At 36.0% G+C, this 16,240-nt stretch overlaps 1 protein-coding gene across 17 annotated transcripts in view; it reads left to right on the top strand.

The window, feature by feature from the left end:
• LOC122571651 (potassium voltage-gated channel protein Shab) overlaps window positions 1–16,240 on the top strand; it is a 70,332-nt gene that overhangs the window by 20,766 nt on the left and 33,326 nt on the right. For 16 of the 17 annotated variants that reach the window (XR_006318134.1, XR_006318132.1, XR_006318137.1 and 13 more), the window contains 2 exons: window positions 1,941–2,787; window positions 10,035–10,333. Coding sequence is in view for 9 of the 17 variants with exons in the window: in XM_043735694.1 (XP_043591629.1) it covers window positions 1,941–2,787; window positions 10,035–10,333 (1,146 nt within the window). In the remaining 8 variants the exon portion in view is untranslated. Of the gene's footprint in view, window positions 1–1,940; window positions 2,788–5,654; window positions 5,731–10,034; window positions 10,334–16,240 lie in introns of all 17 variants that reach the window. The other variant, XM_043735693.1, reaches the window with a different exon arrangement.

Here is a 16,240-nt window from a genome sequence, read left to right on the forward strand (position 1 = left end):
ATTACGCTAACGCAAAGTTTCACACTTTTTTTTTTACCATTTTCAAGATAATACCAGGTAACATATTCATAAAGTAATAACAAAACAATAACAAGATTAATCTTTTGCGATCTGAGTTAGGTTGAATAATTTATTCCAAAAATTAGTTTATACCTGGTAAATTACTTTTGAAGATTGTTCGCGATTCGACTGTTTATATTTTCATATTTTCGACTCAAATATTTCCATCGAGCCTGTGATCCAGCAGATTTTATACGTTAAAAGCAAACGAAAGTAGAGATCGCAAGGGGTTAATTGATTAAAAGTTCGATCCTTTACAACGCGATGGTAAAACTTTACTTCCGAGTGTACGAGTTTGTGTTACCCGTAGTATAAATATGCGAAGCGAGCGCCTATATTTATTTCAGTTAAACAGACTCGCGGTAATTTTTGCTACATTTCCCCGAAGCAACGAATTGATTTCGCTTTGTAGCGATTGCACTAGCGTGGCAGGTTATTATAGGACACGAGAGAACTAGTTTCGGTTGGTCGGGCATTTATTTTACCTACTCTTCTTCTTCTTCTTTTATTTTTATTTTTTTTTCCTTTCGTTTTCGAGGCTTGGTTGAGGGTGTGGACCAAAGGGAGCGGGGTTTTGAAGGGAGTAAATGAAACATGTGTTAAATACGCATGCCGAACAATGTACAAAATACAACTTGTATAAGTCGAGCGACGTCGGGCAGACTGCCTTCAAACGACGAAGATACTCCTTGGTGCAAACATCTGGGTATCTATACGTTTCTATGGCAGTTTTCAGCGATTCTGTTCACTGGGTTCATTCGAGTCCTCAGTTTCGCAGGAAATGCTTTAGAACGTTATAGCAGTCCACATTACATCCTCCCCCATCCTTTTTCCTTATTTTCTCGACGCATCGTTTCGAAGTCGTTTGGAGGATCCACGACAAACGTTTCGAGCGTATTCTTTTTTATCCTTGGTCGTACAGTCGTCTACAATGGGGCCCTTTTTGCACTACTGTCTCTTTTAAAAACTCGTTATTGAAGTAACGGTGGCGTTGAATCGAAGATTCGAACGATAAAAACCCGCTTCTTATCGTAACGGCACGTCGGTCGTTGTTCTATACGAGGGTAACATTGTATTGGGAAAAATAAGCTTCTTTACGTACGCAAATTGTTGCTTGCTTCGTATTGTACATTTTTTCGTACATGTAAACAGACTACTTACGCTTTCCTTCTATTTTGTCAGTGATCGAATATGTTGTTATTGTATTTGGTGTATAATTTGGTACATATTTTTGAACGCTTTCGTGCAGTGAGAGCTTTTGGTATTTACTCTGTTTTTTGGTAGTAGTTTGTTGTTGCTTATAAAAAAAAGCAGGCTATAAATAAAACTATTATATTTTTCTTCGTATTTCACCGATAACTCACATGTTGAGAAGTATTTCCATGTTATATCCGAGTCTAGACGTTGTGAAGAGATACGTATTTCCGATTGACGGTTGGAATTCTTATTTCTGATCCAGCTTTTTGTCGACTTTCGTGCGATAATAAGAAAAAAGAAAAAGTATCGTAAATATGGTAAACACGGTAATGCAATTACAGACTACACGGAGTTTTTCTTCTTCCGTTCTTCACGTTCGTCTACCGAAGTCTACTCCATTGGCTATTTCCTGCACGATAACGATTTAGGAACTGTTACTATTTTCAATTTTGTCATTCCACTACGTTCCGTTCAAATTACACATGGAAAATATAATAAATCACACGAAACAGAAACGTTCGATTGTAGAAAAAAAAAGAAAAGAAAGAAATATATACGATAGCCAGTCGACGGAAAGTTCTAGAAAAGGTGCGGTAATTTTAGTTTAATCGCAGCAAGAATAGTAGGAGATGAAGCGATCTGACGATGTCGGTATTTGACCGGTTGATCCGTCGGTTTTCCAGGTGATAGCTGTGATATCAATACTCTTTATTGTGCTTTCGACGATCGCACTAACTCTCAACACCATTCCTAGTATGCAAGTGAATGATGAGAAGGGGAACTTTCAAGACAATCCGCAGCTCGCCATGGTGGAGGCTGTGTGCATCACATGGTTTACCCTCGAGTACATGCTTAGGTTCAGTGCCTCGCCGGACAAGTGGAAGTTCTTCAAGGGTGGTCTAAATGTGATCGACCTGTTGGCAATACTGCCGTACTACGTATCTCTGTTCCTGGTCGAGACGAACAAGAACGCGACCGACCAGTTCCAGGACGTGCGCAGGGTAGTGCAAATCTTTCGTATAATGCGGATCCTGAGGATCCTGAAGCTGGCCCGCCACTCGACCGGGCTGCAGAGCCTTGGCTTCACCTTGCGTAACTCGTACAAGGAGCTGGGCCTGCTGATGCTCTTCCTGGCGATGGGCGTCCTTATATTCTCGAGTCTTGCCTACTTCGCTGAGAAGGAGGAGCCCGGGACCAAATTCATAAGCATTCCAGAAACCTTTTGGTGGGCGGGCATCACGATGACCACCGTCGGATACGGCGACATCTACCCCACGACCCCGCTCGGCAAGGTGATCGGCAGTGTGTGTTGTATATGTGGTGTCCTGGTAATCGCGTTGCCCATTCCCATTATCGTTAACAATTTCGCCGAGTTCTACAAGAATCAGATGAGACGGGAGAAAGCCCTCAAGAGGCGAGAGGCTCTTGAAAGGGCAAAGAGGGAGGGCAGCATCGTTTCGTTCCATCACATCAACCTGAGGGATGCCTTCGCCAAAAGCATGGATCTCATCGATGTCATCGTCGATACTGGTAAGCGACGGACCACGAGGAGGATGTACACACTTACTACTCGTGTTATATGATACGCTCTGAAAATATACCGATCTTCTCAGAATCGAATGATACGATCTAACGGTGAAGAACGTTGGAATAAAGAAAATTAGAATAATTAGAATAAATTTACTTGATAGTAATAGTTGGTGCATAACTGTAGGGAATAATATATTTAATAATAGATCAGAATAAGATGATACGGATGAGGATGATTGATTGCAGAAATGCTACTCTGTTGACGTTTTATAAATATATGTACTCGCTTGATATGGTACTCGTATATATTTTAAGGCAAAGAACACTAGAATAAATTTACTTTATAGGAGTAGTTGACGATGATCGATTGCGAAAATGATATTTTATTAATGTTTTATATTGGTACTCGGTACTCAGTTGAAACGATACTCGTATAAACTTAAGGTGAAGAATTTTAGCATAAACGTGCCTTATGCAGCGTATTTGTGGTGTACAAGTAAGTTTTTGGATATACAACATTATGGTGGTTTAATGGGGATGATAAATTTTATGGCAAAAATACTATTTTAGTTATGTCTCATAAATATAACAACCTGAAATGGAAGTCAAAATGTTTTCATTGCTAAGAAATTTCTACTATTACGTTTTCGACGTTTTCACTATGTTTATTGGTAATTTTATATGCACTTCCATAATTTTGATGAGATTTTTTATGATGATGGGAAATAATAGAAAAATCCTCTTTCGTTCGTCATAGCTTTCAAAAATAATATTACCGAAAGAAGGATGGTTTTTCCCTCAGACAACTTTGTTTTCTCTACAAACAATTATCAGAATTTACTAATTAAGGTCTGAGATGATCGGGTTCAAGAAAACACATATGAAAAGGTAGATAGTTGAATGCAAACGTACTAGGCAAATATTTATAATTAATTATTTCTTGAGAACGAAATATCGTGTAGACAAATTTTTTTCTATTTTTTTAACTTCTTTTTCATACGAAATCACTCTCTTCCGGTTGTACTTTCAGTGCATCAAACCTTACATAATGATACAAGATATTAATATATAAGATAAGATATATACAATATATACAATATAATTGTGATTGAAACATCGAAGATTGGTATATCGTTGAAACGTATCATATCTCGAGTATATGTGCTTCACCATCACGAGATCAACGTTTTCGCGTCATAGTCGGGAAAACTCGGCTACGACTACGACTTGCTGTTTGCCAATTAACGGTCTAACCGGATCGTTTTCTCTCGTGCTACTGAAGGTTTTCGTTTTTTTCTTTTTTTTTTTCGTTGTCCCCTAGTATTCTTTGTACACATACCTTCGTTGCGCACACGTAGATCTCAAGAATTTCACCTGCTTAACTGGAATTCCTTGTATCTTTCGCTAACTTTTATTGCGAAGAATCTCAAATATGTCCAGGGATTTAAGGAAAAGGAAACTAATTAGAAACAGTTCAGTGCCGTTTAGAATGGCAAATAGCGATGTCAACATTATTCCAGTTAACAAGGCGCGATCGTACTCCAGAGTGATACTGAGCGGGACCTTATCACTCTCTATGCCCATTAACGGTGTTCTTCTCATTCGTTTTACTCCGATCATAAATATACTAATACTAACGCACGTGTGCGATACCCAAAAAATGGAAAATCGCAAGTTTTATCGTTAGCGAAACGTTAACAATTTATCAACCCTGACGCAAGAATGATGAATTTATCAGTTCTGGCGCAGGAGCAAGGTAAAGCGAGACCACACTGCTAGAGAAACACTGACCACCCTCTTTATTGACTTTCTCATTAAATGTAAACTGCACCATATTCATAAATATTCATGAATCATGGGAGGACACAGAACAAAACTATTGTCATTCATCGATCGTATTATTTTCATTCTCTATCGCAGTGTTTCCCAACCTCTTGCAAGTCGCGACCCCTTCTCATTAGAATCAAAGTATTTATACTGTTAATAATGTTATTTTCAGGGAGTGAGTCAAGGTCTACCGTGGTCGGAATTGAAAAAAAATATTATGGTCTTGCCATAGCGTAGAATTAGAATAACACAGAGTGTTTGATAAACCTTCTGGTCTTAAATATGTGGACACTTTGATCGATTTTTACTAACGGTATACCATTGCTACTAAAATATATGAATTGACGACAAACTAACGATCAATAAACTTATTATGTTCTTGTGAAATCAACAGATATATATCATATTTCATTTTAATTAATTTATTTGTAATTAGGACAGACTCCCATGGAGTTTATTAGTAAAGAAAGCACTGGGTTGCGAATTAACGCGTAACTTAACTCAAGACTACTTTACGTTTAGGAACGCAAAAAGATCGATTCTCTAAGCGAAAATATGTAGTAGAATATTCCCATAACATGTTCCGAAGATCCGCATGAAGATCTTAAATCTCATCTTTCCATTGACTTTCAGAAGTAACGTTACGATCACTGATAAAATACCCCGTTAAAATATAACCGCGTTAAAATAAAAAAACACCGCAAATCACAAATAAATAAATTTTTGGAGAAAAATAGTTTCAAGTGAAAATAACCGTAGCGATCCACGAAGGCAACTTGACGACTCCTTGAAGGTCGCGACCTACAGGTTGGGAATCCTTTGCTCTATCGATTTTGCTTGGTAGATTCCTAAGAACGCCGACATGGCAAACACAATCATCTTAAATCGTATTCCATCCGATTCACATATCTCGACTACTAGCATTTCGTGTAATCTCAATTCTCATACAGATGTTGGAAAATGAGCCCACTAATCCTGCGTCAAGGTTGATGAATTGATGGCATAATGAAAAACATAATGGATACCGAGGCTGTTTTCAGGTCACGATATGTCCGGCGTGGATGGTAACAGCAAGGAGGGGGAATCCGTGTACGGACGCAGCCCTGCCCAGACCAGGTCAGGCTGTTATCCTAGCTATGAGCATTACGGTCCCTCGTGGCGTCGTTGCGGTGCCTCGTTTTCCTGCTGCTTCCTCAGTCAACCTAACGATCAACCTACCACGCCGGACAGACCGAAACTTAACTTTCAAACTAATGATCTCTCACTCGCATTTGGAACGACTATCCGGCACACTTGCCCGAGATTCGAACATCACCGACTCTATGCCAAGGTCGATGCCGACAAACTAATTGCACCTACCTAAGCTCACGACATGTCCGACGTGGATGGTAACGAGCTATTTTATCGATATATTTTTGGTTTCGCTTCCGCTACTTTCTCGATATACGGCCTACGTATAGATAAGAAAGCAGCCTACCACGCCGGACTGAATCAGGACTTCGCTTCTTCTTCACCCAGAAAGGTTAATCAATTATATTAACACTAAAACCCTGAGAGATATCATCCTATCCATGTAGAACACCGACGGCGATCGTTTTCATCAAACACAGTGTTTTCATAATCTCAACGAAATAAATATTATTTCGTTGAATTGCGCTCGTGTTTTATTCCTTCTATAAGCGATTAATTATCTCGTATCGAAATATTGAATTGTATTATGAAATTACAAGGAACGAACAATCAGCCGTTTTACACGGACTATTTCAGATTGATACGATCTACGCGTGTATTTTATTTCAAATTTTATACTTTGCGAATGAATATCGAATTACGATGAAGGGTGATCTTACGCGATTATAAAGAGAACCTATCTTTGAATTGATCAAATATATAGGGTGATCACAAGCTTTTTCACAAGACTGGTGCGAGAATATTCTATGAGTAGAAATAAGAAAAAAAATATCCTCTAAATATAAAATCAGAAATGCTTGATTGTGGATACTTATACAAATTAATATTTTTATCAACGCTATTAAACAGATGGAATTTAAGCGGAAATTAGTTTTATCCAGTGAATATCGTAACGAATACTCTACATTCTATATATCTTTGCATTTTACGTGGATTTTCGCATCTTTAAATTTAAAACGTACAACGAAGTAGAGAATATTGATTTTCCGACGGTTCTATTTTAAAATATTTACCAGACTTAAATACACGATTCACATCTATTAGAAATTGAATTTATTACATTAAAAATTTCTCACAGCTTCTCTTTAATTTCGATGAATGGTACACGTACCACTGGTAGTACGTGAGAGGGTTACGTGAATTATAGAATCTCGATTATCCGATGCGACGTGGACAGGGTCTACCTCGGGTAATCGAAAACTCGGATAATACGAAAAAGTCTATTAATGTTCGCAGATCGTATGATAAAATACATAGAAAACATTTTGATAGCGTGATGTTGTACATGTATCTAGGGTTAATTAATTAAGAAATATTAAATTCGTACTCTTAAAAGCTCTTCGTGTTAAAATTTCGAAAAAGATGAAGTTACTGTAAAGTTCTAAAGCACCTCGGATAATACGGAACTTTGGTTAAAAGTCGGGACTCGAATAACCGACACTCCACTGTATTTCAGCAATGTACATTATAAAAATTGCATCGTCATCGAAAGTAATCATGCGAGATTCTTTTCTTGGTGATACGGGAATTTTGTAATTTTTTTTCTGCTGATAGTATGCATTTATGAAAAGATTAAAAACCTCTACCTTCTAGTAATTCCTGATAAGTATCAATTCTTGTTGAGAGAACTTTCTTCTCCAGGAGTAAAGGTCCGATGGGATGATGCGATGAGATCTCAAGCGATCTTCAGCGTCGAAGGTTAATCTTCGTTGGACCGTTATATGGAGTACGAAATAAATTTCTCGTTACCTATATTTTTAATATAAGTCTCTAATGAAACATTTATACGAGCCTATATTTATATGATATCTTTTTATTATTATTTCTAAAATGTGTTACGAAGCAGGGTAGTAAAGGCATTGAAGGAAATTGACGAGAAATTTATAATATAATATATTCAATTTCTCGCAGATCTCAACCCTGTATATATGAGAACGGAAAACATTTTAAAATGGAGTTAATGGAAATGTGTACAACATCAATCTGTTCATATATTCCATCGAATGAGAAACCATTGCGTTGTTATATCTTGTATTTTTGTTATAACTCTTTAATGGAGTATTTACGGTGGCTGCAAAATGTATTCGCTAGCGAAAACGATTTTTTATGAGATTGTATATATTTCATTTTCGCAACATCAAACTTCTACATCCGTACGAAGGTACCACCAAACGATGCGAAATTTAATATACTTGGACATAATTAACTAGTACGTAAATGCTGTGATAAATAGAACGGTGTACCAATATTTTTCGCAGCCTTTGTAAATGAACTTATACTCCTATACTTTTTCTCTCATTTATATTCATAAAATATGTTGGTACAGTTTCATGGAAAAAGCCTGGGACACCCTACGTAAAGGAAATAATTTATTTTTATATTATCGTATTTCATGGAAACTCAGAATTTCAAAAATATATATCATTTCTTTTGCACAATTACATCTTACAATTACATAATATAATTTTTTATTATTTTTATCATATTTATCTTGCATAATTTCGTAAGAAGAGCAGTTACCAAATCTTTTTATCTGCAATATTTTAACAAACCTATTGAACATCAATAAAAAAAAAATTATGAAAATAGGTATTAAAATGACCGTATTCGGAGTTCTAGTGATAACTAACACCTGACACACTAAGCACGATCAATCATCTTTTTTTGTTATCGCACCTGCGCCATAATTGATAAACTTATCAAGGTGCGAGAAAACGCACGAACTGGGCATCGAACCTCTTGCCAAATCGTTAGATGTCCGGCGTGGATGGTGAGCAAACACTATTAAAATTTATTGTTATCGTTTATATCAATATTACCTTTGTCGATGATTTATATTTCGAACGTTGATAAGAATTTTATTTTTAGCAAGTATGTTCGTTCGATATCAAGAAAAAATACAAGTGTATATATATATATATATATTTATTTAATTATATGTTCTTTCTGTAACTAAAATTGTTTTATATTCATGAAACAATATTGATCTTAGATACGATTGGGAATAAATACATCAGAACACTGATAATACCATGGAACACATTTATGTACAAAATATTCTCAAAATGGTACATTTGAATATTTACAGTAAAGATCTTTTTAAATCTTTGAATCAAAATTAAGATGATTTTTAGAAAGAGATCTTGGGTAAGGAATCGATTAAGACGAAGATCAATCTTTTATTCGTAAGTTATACGTATAGTATAATAGGAAAATTTTGTAAATTATTCGAAGTGACCGATCATTTTCACCAATCGCTGTGATAAAATTATCAGAATTTAGTTTTTTCAGATGAGAACCATATCCTTCTGAGCGAAACGTATAAGCACTATAGTTAACGTGACGAACAAAAATGGAATTAAAGTGAATGAAAATGAAAAGCTGCTCGTGTTCTAGTTCATTACTTGTAATAAGCAAAAAAGGTTACCACACGTCACATGTAGTATTAATGTGTCATTCGATCGTGAAAGCTAATCACAATAATCGATCAAGACGTAATATTTTCCCCAAAAGAACAGAAACTTGAATTTTAATAATTGAGTATCGCAAAGTACAACGACCGTCTTACATTTTCTTTCAAAATTCATGCTATTGAAATCAACATGTAAACAAGACGTATCAATCACAGAAGAGTATCAAAGTACAAGATCACGCCAAGAATCGTCTTACTTTCGCTTTCAAAGTTGAATTCATATCTCATCAACGAATACCTAAACGTTCGACGTAAGGAATCACGTCAATCAGAGAAAATATACTGTACATAAATTGCAACTGGGACAAAATTCTTTTCGTAATCGTGCTATACAAAGCTCGCTAATACGCTGGTATCTATGATTTGCGATATACTTGTCCTGCTATGCTCCTGATCCACCTAACGACCAGCCTACCACGCCGGACCAAGCCGAAACATTTAATTCCCATTATTCGTATACAATCGAGCCAAGCCTACTTGTTAAAGCAAAAAAAGCGTCGTTCATCGAAAAAAATATCGCTGCATGCCTCTTTTCTTCCTCACCTTCTATACATATCTATCTGTCTATCTGTCCTCCTCTCTCCCTTCTTTTCTCTTTCTCTCTCTCTTTCTCTCTCTCTCTCTCTTTTTCTCTATTGGAGTACGTTGTCGAAGACGAGTGCAAAAGTTGGAGCGAATCCTCGCCTATTCTTGCGTCAAGGTTGATTACCGATTACGGCATTGTGAAAGACAGAACGGACGCGGAACCTGTTTCCAGGTCACAATATGTCCGGCGTGGATGGTAACAGCACCGAGGGAGAATCCGCGTGCGGACGCGGTCCTGCCCAGACCGGGCCAGGCTGTTATCGTAACTATGAGCATTACAGTCTCTCGCGACATCGGCGCAGCGCCTCGTCCTGCTTCCCAAATTTGCCTAACGATCTGCCGACCACACCGGACAGCCCGAACCGTCGTCTCCTGGACTTTGCTCAGAGCGTACCCGGAACTCAGAACGACGATTACTTTCACGACGATGTACCGGCCCAGCACGTGAACCAAGGCAATACCACACCTAGCGTAAGTCACGTCGTCACATCTTTTATACAGTTCTCGTTATGATGTATGATTTTCCTATGTGTTTCCTTTTATTTTGTGCGTGTGTGTGTGCGTGAGCGCGCGCCTGAAGACTAGGCTTGCACGGGCGTTTCATGTTACCGCGATCGGACTGGGCTCGATTTTCGTTGGATCTTAGCAAAACGGTGTCACGCATGTTCATTGACAGTCATGTTCTTTGTGAATCGTTGATGTTACGTTTTGGACAGAGTAAGTAAGATTGCGGATATTTTTTTTCGATGAAATTTGATTCGTACGTTAATCTGGAGGAGCCAAGTCTGTCTATAGATTTCCAGCATATTTTGTACTGGGAAAATGTTCGGAATACTTTAAACGTGTAATTCTATGACAGCTTTAAACCGATTTTGTCTAGTTTCCTGTTTCCAGTGGAGCGAGGAAATTCTTGAATATCTTTTATTGAGAATTTGTAATTTTTAATCTTATTCGCGAGTTGTGTTTCACGCGGAGAAAATACATCGTGCTCCATTATAAATCTTTGTATTATTTCGTTTTCCACTTCGAATTGAACAAGCAAATTGTATTTATGTAGAGAATTTTACTATGAAAATTTCTAAGGAAATGAAATTTAAGTAGTTTATCTCTGTTTTTAAATAAAATTTTAAGTAGTTTGTTCACATATTCTATTTTTATATTTTTGTGTATTATGAACTCTGTGCGCACTTTTGCGCCTTTAAATTCTCCACAATTTTTCCGTGACAGTTTTCTCGAATTAAAGATTTTATCACTTGCGTCGGAATGATAACATAACGCGACACTTTGCATAAATATGCGATATATTAATTCGAAGATAATAAGATAAACTTAACCAGATGAACGTAATATACCTAATCCAAATGATCATTTCGAGATATCTACAATGTGTTTTGTGTTTAACGATTATTCTCAACGGATGAGTTTCTGTTTATTTGCACAATCTCTTCGCTTCCTATCGCTCTCCGATAGCAATTTGCGTTTGAAATGAGTTTCGTAGTTTACTGAAACCATAGCGTCGCCGAGTGTGATATAATCATAATAATTTCTCTTTCAAAAATAAGCAGCTAATAGAGTAAGTAAAAATGCAACAAAAGGCAATAAAATCATTATACACATCTGTTTAGATAATTCTTCTTCTTTGATGATTTTAGAATTTCATATTTGCACTTCGTATATTTTCCAATATATTTTCTAATGTGTCTCGAATATGAAGGTAATTAAAATTGATAGTTTGTTAGGAAGTAAATGGTAGATCTTATACACTCAGATTGTTTACCTATTCGTATAACTTTTCTTTTTAATAATTTTCAAATTCTAAATTTATACCTCGATATAAATTGACAAATATAAATTAATTGTTTGCTATAAATTGAAGTTGATGACGCTTTCGTTATGATATGCGTCTGTACTCGTTGTTAACTAATATTTAATTATTTCATTAATTAAACAATGTATCTAACGTAGAAAAATGTTAAATATATAGCCTTAACACCTATGTTAAATCCGATAAAAATAGAAATTCGAGCCCGTCTGTAAGGATAGAATCGTTCGTAAATTTTTAGTATCCGCACATGGCTACTAAAGGCACGACTATCAGAACGTCAGTGCGGTCACATTGGATGCAGACTAGTAGTAGAGTCTGATTTTAATCAGACCCAAGGATGATATGTATATCTTATACTTTCCATACATATATCGTTCCATTCGCTGTTCTGTTTACTGTTACGAAGTCTTTTCACAGATAGTTTCTCAGTTAATTTCAATAAAAAAGATACTGTTTTACATATAACAAATAATATATGTATGTATACCTACAGAGTGTTCATACTAATATTTCGAACGATTTTTTTCCAATCTTTTGCAAGAAATCAATGTAACAGAAAGAAGTTACAAATTGAAATTTATCTGTGTCGATTGGACAATGTTTGACGATAATGAACATTTTGAAAATATCGTTTTCCGTCGCGTTACGAAGCTAACGTAGCTTTGTTTTTTTTTTTTTTTTAGTGGAATTGTATACTTTCATTTCATCAAACTGAAAGTGATACTTCTATTCACAAAGTAATCTAGTTTATGATACTGGAAGTAATAATACTTGTCTTTTTGGCTCAGTTTATTTTTGAACAGTGTATATACGTACAAACACAGCACGTTGAAAGCATTTCTCACTTTATCTCTGCTCTAATAAAATCAACGAGGATTAAACACATTAGTATACGATAGTATAATTTATATACACTAAACCTTAAGGATTTTTCTTTTTAATACATGTTCAAGCAATATTTCGTCCTTTTGTAGAAATTCCAATTAATAGCTTTAGTTTAATTGATTTTCGTGAACTACTGCTCTAGTAATTATTTTCAAGCAACGTTCTATGTTTATCAACTTTATTAATTTTGAACAAAAGTACGTACATTTTATGTTTATGGAATTCACCTTAATATGTTCAACAATATAATGACAAAAGTCAAATATATAATTCCATTTGAAACATTTTAGTAGTCATTTAGGAATTCATTATGAAAAAAATATTTTCCAAATATTTATTATCACTATATGTTATCCACTCAATACAGATAATATGTGAAATGTTAAAAAAGAAACCCTGTATGTGTATATGCATATATGTGTATGTAAATAAGTTATAAAACATAAACCAATATCGTAAGTTAATGTTAGTGTAAAGTATCGTTTTCGCAAAGACAACTGCCATTGTGTTAACATATAAAGCGTTGAACAAGACTGACGCATATTCTCCAAATATAAAAGTTACCTATGTGTGTGTGTGAAAGCATTTAAAAAAAAAAAAAAAGAAAGGTGTTGTATATTTATATCGAGCACACTCACCGTTCCTCTTATCTCAAGATTTATTTTTTATCTCTTTTTCTATTCATTTACTATCTACCATACATGTATGCATCAAGTATAACCGCTGCTTTTTCCTCGATGTAATATCTATTTGAACGAATGTGCATCCAATGATATCGTTCTTGTTTGGAATCGATGTAATCTCGTTGGCGTCGAATAGCCACGGCACAAGTTTGTCTCTTCACACCGCCGTGCCCTAGTGAAGTAATAAATTTGCAACGATACGTCTACAATGGCAGAATGACACGATGTACCCAAGCACGCCTAGTGTGAAACAATTTTTCTATTTTTCCTTTTCTTTTTTTTTTTTTTTTTTCTATTTGGTCTTTCGTGAGAAAAGAAAGCACGTCGAGCGCCGAAAGGAAAGAAAAAAAAAGAGACCAAATCCGCTCGATGTGCAGCTTTTTATCTATGTGTGTCTGCTTGATTTTTCTTTCTTCCTTTTTTCCTTTTACGGGATGCCGGTGACAAATTGATCCGGTATCCCGTAGAGTTGTGTCTAACTTCTTATCCGTGTCAGCGAAATTGCTACTAGAATCTCGAAATCAGGTCTGGCACGAACACAAAACGAGTAAATATTCCTCTCAATAGTTTTGTATGTGGTTTAAATTTCGATGGGATATTTCATTCCTTTACGAATCTTTCTTGCAAATGTTTCGAATAGCCTCGTTTGCGGAAATTATAATATTTACTCGGTGACAACACATTGAAACAATATCGCGTATGTTAGAATACGGAGCTTGGTCACCATTTATTTTCTTCGTTTTTAACTTTCTCCGTAAAAACGGTTTCTCCGTATACATATTTTTAATACAAAATTGTACGAAACATGTACGTTCACGGAAAGAATGGCCAACCTTGCTCGGTACGATACATACAAAATTAACAAAAATGCTAGTACAATACAGAGTTCTTCTTTATACAAACGCATCTATACCTACCAGTGCTGATAAAGTTACCGTAAACATCTTCAGATAAAAAGTGCACAATTTTGCAATCTATTGCTTCATGTAGACCAATAAACATATATATATATATATATATATATACATTTATATATATATGTATACAGTTTATATAAAATATTGTGAATATTGTTTTTTTTAAATATCTTCTAGTTACGTGCAAAATATAGTAAGATAACGACACATAAAAGAAATATCGTAATATAAAAGAATAATTCGATACTGTGAGGTATAGAGGTTCCGAATAAAGGTTTGCGCAACTTTCGACTTTAACTCTACTTGGTCGCGTGTTTTCCCGACAAATTCTTTCCGAGAGTTTTACCGTTCATACCGCCTCTCGGCAGATAAAATCTACGCGATTGATTTTTTTTTCTTTTTTTTTTTTTCTTTCATTTAGTTCGCGAGTGAACCGACGATCTGCGGAGCCCGAAAGAAACGACATTAACTTTCCTTGATGCTCGCTTTCCCCTTTACTCGTCCACGCTATTCGAATTCAATAATCCTTTAACAATTGCGTATCCTCGATTCATCGAACTTGAAACTCTTCGAATTTTTATTTCTCCGCGAATTAACGATTCTTCTTAAAGCTATCGTCAAACGTTCGTTGCTACGTACGATATAACACGTGTGTGTAATTGATCGCAACACATATTTGCAAGTAATCGTGGTAATTTGTAAATAACAGTGTACAAACATTGGAAGTTCGATGAGCCGAAGACGATAGAGTCATTGGGAACACTAATCCTCTCATCATAACACGATCTTTTTACATTATATTGGCTTCTATCCTTTCTGACGTTGTTTAACAAAAAGAAAGATCGATAAGAACTTTGCAAATGAATTCCATCCAATGAATTACACAGCAATCGTCGAGTAAAAAGAAAAAAAAAGAATAAAAAGATAGAGCTTGCTATAGATAAGTAATTACGAGCTGAAATGAGAGACGAGTGTTGATAAATGAGAGGATTGAGGATATCACGAAGATTAAAGGACAGTGAAGACATCGATTAAAGAAAAAGATAATATAGGACCGCGTAGAGTGGAAAATTGGCTCCATCGAATGCAATAACGTGTCGTCCAAGTGCTTTTTCGTCGGGAAACGCGCCGGTCTAACGATTGCATCGTCGAATCGGATCTTATCCTTCGACTGGCAGTGCTCCTTTCGCACATCACTGCGGTCCTGGAATGCTCGCTTATCAATAACGAATGAATGAATGTGCTTTTCTTTTAGAACACAGAGAACACGCAGGGCACCGAAACTTAGGCAGCGATACGAATTTCTGTAAATGGAGGTTCTCGATCACGATTCGTGTGTGCGTCACGTGTATACAGTGCACCAGCGATCACGTTTTCAAAGCACACCAAAGCAGGATAAACTATTAAAACGTAGTCGTCGATGTGTTTCTTTCAATTAGATACTAACTTGTTTCACTTCTTTCTGTTCACATAGATTCTAGGTATGCCAATAGACCTTTCGATGTTCCTTCAGTTTCTTATCAGTTGGTCTGAGAATTTCTTTCTTTCGTTGATTGTTATCACGTACGGCCGTCGATAATTAACTCTGCGGAACACAGAAATAACACACCACGTAATCGAATAATGCCATCGCAGTTCGTGTCGTGGAAATGTTAATTTCAATCGAACTACGTCCCTTCTAGGTTCTCCGCACGCTTTACCAATTTTTATCCACAAAAACTTGCGCACTCGACGTTCTGTAATTTCGACAAGTCGTTGGAGAAACGTTGACGCATCTCGCGGTCAGATAACTTCTCGGTACTGTGTATAATTAGCGTAAATACGTTCAGCAGTGCAACTACAAAGTAATTCAATCGATCGTATCAGTTACACGTAAGGGAGTAGTTACACTACTGAATCTATAAGACGATAGATCTGCAACGTCCAATTTTTCTATACCAATTGGAAAGGATAAATGTTTGTTTCGTTTAAATATTCATAAAGATTGCTTCGTTTTTATTCATTATTAATAGGAAATTCGTTATCTGACAGCAACGACTTCGCTCTAAACTATTATACTCATTAAACT

Source organism: Bombus pyrosoma, linkage group LG10 (assembly GCF_014825855.1).
Source record: "Bombus pyrosoma isolate SC7728 linkage group LG10, ASM1482585v1, whole genome shotgun sequence".
Taxonomy (NCBI): Eukaryota; Metazoa; Arthropoda; class Insecta; order Hymenoptera; family Apidae; genus Bombus; species Bombus pyrosoma.